This window comes from Aegilops tauschii, chromosome 5 (genome assembly GCF_002575655.3).
Source record: "Aegilops tauschii subsp. strangulata cultivar AL8/78 chromosome 5, Aet v6.0, whole genome shotgun sequence".
Lineage (NCBI taxonomy): Eukaryota > Viridiplantae > Streptophyta > Magnoliopsida > Poales > Poaceae > Aegilops > Aegilops tauschii.
This window is the reverse complement of record NC_053039.3, coordinates 11,889,089-11,895,805: the sequence shown is the minus strand read 5'-3', so window position 1 is coordinate 11,895,805 and position 6,717 is coordinate 11,889,089. Positions and strand designations below refer to the sequence as shown.

The window sequence follows — 6,717 nt, the reverse complement described above, 5'->3', positions numbered from 1 at the left end:
GACAACGGAAGTGTGTCGTCGACAAAGTGTCACGGTGGCAACGATCCATACCGTTACGCTGAGCGGAAACAGTTCTCAGAGAGATGTGGTTGAGACTTGAGTGAGCCTGGGAGGAAGAATGTGCTAGAGAGAGCCTGGGAGGAAGAACAGGGGAGGAGCTGGAGGTTTCAGGGGTATAATATGTTGCATCTCTGCCTAACCCTAACCCAATTGCATAAATAGTCTATGAGACGCCGCGTACATTGTTCAGAATGTGAGAACAAATGCATTATGTAACAACAGCTAAGTACAAATTGCAACTCTGTGAGAACAAATGCATTATGTAACAACTGTAGAAAGGCAGAGAACAACCTGATGGTGTTGATGCATATAACAAAAGTCTTCCTTCCTGGAAGCAAGCAGAAGCACACTGATTCAAAATTTCAAAGTATGCAAGGTCAGCTCGCGTTCATTTTGATTAATTTTACCAACATTGTCAATGCTGCTGCTGCTGCTGTGAACTATGCTACTCAAGATCAGATTCAGTTACTTGCAGCAAATCGCGTACGCAAGCGAGTATTCAGGCGGCGGATCAGGACAGGAGCAACGCCCTTTCATTTCATTCCATTGTGCAGGCCGGCTAATGGTTACAGAGTCTCCATAAAACAGAAGAGGAACATGGCAATCTGAAACTGAATACAAGCTGCTGGTTGGTCATCACATATCCATCTGGGCTAGCAGTAGAAAGGATCCCCAGACATATATGGGTAGTGCATAGATACAGGCTACTCGCTCTGCGACTACGACAGATTACTTACTTCTAACACCTCCGATCGATGACGACATGCACGCTAGGCGGCTCGGCCAAGGGAGGAAGCTCACTCTTCAACTTACTTATCCTGAATATATTAGCTAGTGCACCATCCATCCATTACTGTAGTTGCCTTGACAGCGTGCTGCGCCACGACAAGACGCTGTTGGCCTCTCTCAGGCTCCTTGCCCTCCTGAACTCGACCTCCGCGCCCGAGCACGCCTGCCCGGCTGGGGCCTTCTTCCTCACCTCTATCGGTTTCAGAGATATCTCGTCTCGAGTCATCCTGAATGGATGGCAGTCTTTTGCAGCCAACGTGTCGTCCTCGGACAGATACCCCCCTTTTGTTCCTGCGGTAAGAAAGGGAAGGAGCAGTGAGTAAGATTGCAGAAACATCGACATGACACCGAAATTCAAGTTCAGGCTATGGAGACGGTACTAAGTATAGTTCAAGTTACTGCATAATTATACATTATTTTGAGTGAAGAAAACCAACAAATATTAATGATTCTGGTGTAAAAAGATCAGTACTATAACAGAATGAATGAATGGCTGGGGTTGGAAGCAAGATTGCAGAAACATTGCACAACACCAGCATTCAGGTTCAGGCTATGGAGCCGGTGCTAGTATAGTTCAAGTTACTTGCTAATTATACATTGTTCTGAGTGAAGAAAACCAACAATATTGGTGATTCTGGCATACAAAGATCGGTACTATAACAGAATGAATGAATGGTTGGGGTTGGAAGTCAGGACATTCACCTTTGAATATATCGAGGTGCACTGCCTTATGTGGAAGCTGGTCTGCTGCCTTTTTTGAGGGGCTTGTCATCATCTCTTTTGCATTCGAAAGTGATCTACCCATCTTACCCACCTTCTGAACCTCATGATTAGGCAGGGGATCATTGAACAGGCACACCTCCTCTGTGTTGTTAACAGGGGCACTGTTTCCAAATGGGGATATGCTGAATCCCTCATCAAGCGTGGCATCTGGTGCTTCCGCGTAACGCTGAGTGCTCGTAACCATCTCATCTGCACTGAACCCAAACGATGCCCTGTATGCTTCGACCTCGTCGGCATCTTGCTTGTCCCTTGAGACACTGAGCCTCCCACCATTGTAAGCCTGATCCAGGTAGAACTGAGCAGATGCAGCCGGGCGGAAGAAGTTGCTATCTAGCAGGGAGTTTCTTGTGGCAGCTGAATCAAGCCCGAAGATGTTCGAGGGCGATGTCCTGGAGTACGGCGTGTCACAGGCAGACCTGGAGGTCTTCCAGTGTGCAGTAGGGACCTCTTGCTCTGGTATGGGCGAAGCAATGGAGTACGGCGTGTCGCAGGCCGACCTAGACGTCTTCCAGTGAGCAGCAGTGGGAACATTTTGCTCAGGGATAGGCGAGGAGAGGCCAGTCCTCGGAGTCACCGAGGCAGGCGAAATGAGGCTGCTGGAAGGGCTCCCTGGTTGGTAAAGTGGATAAGGACCCTGGAGCCCTGAACCACCAGAGTAGTAATGCATGTTGTGCTCCTTGCCTGCAGTTTTAAGACCCATAGACGACGAAAGGAACCGAGCGTACGGGACATCTGGAGAGGATGGAGTGGTTGCATGAGCCAGTTCAGGAGGAGGGGTCAGTGGTGCTGTGGATGGCTCGGTTGTGTAGGTCGAAAAGGCTGCTGGAGGCGAGACGAGCTGCGGCTCATTGGCATATGGTCCAACAGCAAACATGTTAGATGTTGGGCCACCAGGAGAATTTGCAGAGATTGACAGGAAGCAGTTAGGTGACTGGGCAGTCGAAGGAAGTGCAGAGTTGGAGAAGGATGCCGGCGATGACGGTGGCGCGAGAAGGGACAGATTCATAGCCCCATTTTGGTTGGGATTGCCACCAGACTGAGCATTTCCACGGTTAGTCGAAGCGTTCCCGTCGGGCATACGTGCTGCAGGAACTATACGCTTTCCACCCTTCTGCGCCCCGAAGCATGACAAGCCAGAGAAACAGCCAGCCCATATACTCTGCTGTTAAGAACAGTGAAACATGTATTAGTAGTGCAAGTACATGGATTTGATTAAACAAAATAAAAACTACCCTGCTAATTATTGACAGGCAAAGAAAGATACACAAAATTGACTGCGCAGAAGAACAAAGAACTAGTTTAGAGTTGAAAAGAAGAACGATGTAATGTACTAGCTCAGCCAACGACGAAATTGCACATGACTACTGAACTCTGTACAGAAAGGAAACTTCATTCCTTCATTATTAATCATGAGAAGGAAAATTGGACCAAACTTCATAAGCATAACGAGATGATGTCGCACATATAACATAAAAACTGTTGTATCAGTCATCAAAGCATGCACATATCTCCCAAGAATATGAAAAAGTGCAAAAGGATCCTCGCATAGCACCACACAGTTTGTGCTTACTTTGGCCCTTAGCCTCAACACTTTGACAAATATAAATTTGAACAGAAGCCCAAATCCACCAGTCAGTCACATACATGTAAATCTACAATATCCATGGAGGAGTGGGAGAGAAACATACTATAGATGATGCTGTGGCATTGCAAAATTACTGACTGAACGAGTGCAAAATGCATGCATTTCAACTAGCTTAGAGCTGAAAGGACAATGTACTAGCCCGGTCAGTCAAAGATGAAATTGCACATGACTACCGACCTCTGTGAATATAAGGGGAAAAGATCCATCAGTTAGTTATATACTTAGTTTCACCTCTAGCCTACCCCAACTTGTTTGGGACTAAAGGCTTTGTTGTTGTTGTTGTTGTATATCGACAATACCCATGGATAATGGGGAGAGATACACACTCCAAATGATGCTGTCTCTGCAAAATTAGTGGCTGGTCGAGTGCAAAATGCATGCAATTCAACATGGACTGACAGCAAAATTACTGTCAATTCAGTTCAGTTCAGCAGCATGTTATGCCTGTGCATGCATAGCAGCAGGGAGCAATCAGTGGAGCAGTACACAGGAAAGCACAATTAAAGGTGCTTCAGTTGCATCAGCTAGTGGCCGGTACAGTTGGTACGCAGTGAGCTCTGCCAAATTTCGGCAGGTACCCTGTACACATCAGCCTCTAAAGCAAGCGAGCGAGCCACTGCGCGCGCAAGAAAATCACACATCACATGTAAGCGTGCGCGCATATACCTTGTCCTGCTGCGGCTGCTGCTGCTGGGATCTGCTGCCGCCACCGCCATTACTGCTCCCCGGCGCCGCCATTCTTTTTGTCGAAAAAGCGCGCCGAAGCCCAATGCCGCGCCGCAGCTAGCCTCCTCGCGGTCCGCCTCAGCTCGGACGGACAGATCGAGCTCCGCCGGACGCCGGCTCCCGCGCCCGATCTCCGGCCGCCAGATTCGGGGGAGGGAAACGGCGGATTCGGGGACGGAGACGGGTCCCTCGTGGGTTTTGGGAGGGGGGAGATCGAATCTGGTGCGGGATCTCGCAATGGGGGGAGGGGATTGGAGAGTTTAGGGGGGGATTTGGGGGCAAAAGTTGGTTCTTGCGATGGGGGGAGCTTGGGGAGGAGGCGTGCGGGAGTGAGTGAGTGAGTGAGGGGAGAGAGAACGGGAAAAGGAGAAGATGGGGGAGTGAGATGCGGGGCCCGCTTGGCTTGGCTAATCATCTTCCATTGCAATGATTTATTTATTTTCAATTCAAACACCAAAAAATTGCTGAGAACAAGAATTGATCCAGGAGTTAGACACATGACGATGTCAACCCAGTTGCCCATGAAAATATTAGCTTGTTTATTTAGCTTCATCTTGATACTATACATTAACCATCTCCTCTTCCTCCTCCTCAGCTCCCCTCTGTCGCTGCTGCCGGATGAAGCCAACGAAAGATCCAGCGCGGCGGGTGGTGGTAGCGGGGCTCTTGACTTGGTGTCAGTTGTGGTCCTGGATGATGAAGCGTGACTATGGCATCTTGCCGGTGTGTGTGTGGGGGGGGGGGGGGGGGGGGCAGTGCAATGGCGCATTTTTCCTCCTTTGTCAATTAGGGTGTCTGGAGCAGTGTTGTGACTGGCACATTCAGGATCTGGTGCCAATTATGAGTTTGTGACTAGTTTGTCAACGGTAATGCTCTGATATGGTATAGGTACACGTATCGTGCTGATGATTCCATGTGTATGCTTTGGGGCTTTGAAATTTTTATTACATTATTAGGTTTGTTCATATATGTGCAGAAAATTAAGATCCTTTAGAGCTTTAGTGGATTTGAACCCACAGCATTTAAGCGGTTGCGTCAGCACTGGTTGTCGGGGTAGCACCGGCGTGTCGTGGTTCCTGACATGCGCAATGGTGGGCAACTCGTGATGGTCATGAGGATTGGTCTCCAACCTCTCGGGTAGTATGACATGAAGATAGGACAATAGCGGCGAGTGTGCTCTAGCCGGGCGAGCGGCGGGACAATGAGCATGGCTCACAGTTGTGGTACATATGTACTAGATCCGTAAGATAGTTTGGATGTGATGCTACTTGTCATGTGGACTTCAGAAGGCACCTATAGTGCTTAGCGTGAGGGTGTCGACTCTCTGGAGGCATGGGACTTTGCAGTGAGGCGCACTACCGTCATGAAAATTTAGTAGAGGTGGTTTTCCTGGTTCTCTATACTAAGTCTTGCATGACTTTATTGGTTGGGTCGTTTCCATCTATATTGAATGGCAACAACATTTATGACATCATTCCCTTCTTAGAGGTGCCATTTTTGGAAACTTTACACAAATAGAAATTTCACTATGGCTTTCCTATTAAAATTGTACTATAAAATATGTACAAGCTAACAAAAATGGGTGGAGAAGAAATAATTACACTGTTTGTAGCTAGTTAGAAGAACAAACATATCAAGGGGGCGACACGACATCATTTTCATTGAAGAAAATGGAGTTCGAATAATACAAACTACCTCACACACCTATCCCTAAGAGCCCACATAACGCACTATGTTAGATACTAGCATCTACAGAATTCAACGAGAACGTTAAACATGGCGATAACAAAATTATAGGGCTGATACAAATAAAACTACCGATATAGGGTTTTGAAGGAAATATGCCCTAGAGACAATAATAAAGTTGTTATTTATATTTCCTTATATCATGATAAATGTTTATTATTCATGTTAGAATTGTATTAACCGGAAACTTAGTACATGTGTGAATACATAGACAAACAGAGTGTCACTAGTATGCCTCTACTTGACTAGCTCGTTGAATCAAAGATGGTTAAGTTTCCTAGCCATAGACATGAGTTGTCATTTCATTAACGGGATCACATCATTAGAGAATGATGTGATTGACTTGACCCATTTCGTTAGCTTAGCACTTGATCGTTTAGTATGTTACTATTGCTTTCTTCATGACTTATACATGTTCCTATGACTATGAGATTATGCAACTCCCGAATACCGGAGGAACACTTTGTGTGCTACCAAACGTCACAACGTAATTGGGTGATTATAAAGGTGCTCTACAGGTGTCTCCGATGGTACTTGTTGAGTTGGCATAGATCAAGATTAGGATTTGTCACTCCGATTGTCGGAGAGGTATCTCTAGGCCCTCTCGGTAATGCACATCACTATAAGCCTTGCAAGCAATGTGACTAATGAGTTAGTTGCGGGATGATGCATTACGGAACGAGTAAAGAGACTTGTCGGTAACGAGATTGAACTAGGTATTGAGATACCGACGATCGAATCTCGGACAAGTAACATACCGATGACAAAGGGAACAACATATGTTGTTATGCGGTTTGACCGATAAAGATCTTCGTAGAATATGTAGGAACCAATATGAGCATCCAGGTTCCGCTATTGGTTATTGATCGGAGACGAGTCTTGGTCATGTCTACATAGTTCTCGAACCCGTAGGGTCCGCACGCTTAACGTTCTGTGACGATCGGTATTATGAGTTTATGTGATTTGAT

General features: G+C 46.7%; 1 protein-coding gene across 2 annotated transcripts; it reads right to left on the bottom strand.

The window, feature by feature from the left end:
- Window positions 1-579: 579 nt before the first annotated feature.
- LOC109755888 (uncharacterized protein At1g76660) lies at window positions 580-4,337 on the bottom strand. Of its 2 annotated transcripts, none has more exons than XM_020314765.4 (3): window positions 3,944-4,337; window positions 1,552-2,794; window positions 580-1,140 (listed from the first exon to the last, which is right to left on the bottom strand). In XM_020314765.4, the coding sequence occupies exons 1-3, from the start codon at window positions 4,013-4,015 to the stop codon at window positions 911-913; spliced, it is 1,545 nt and encodes a 514-aa protein (XP_020170354.1). In that variant the 5' UTR covers window positions 4,016-4,337; the 3' UTR covers window positions 580-910. The 2 variants fall into 2 exon arrangements, with proteins under 2 accessions (XP_020170354.1, XP_020170355.1); XM_020314766.4 differs by having other exon boundaries at window positions 1,552-2,791; window positions 3,944-4,287.
- Window positions 4,338-6,717: the final 2,380 nt, after the last annotated feature.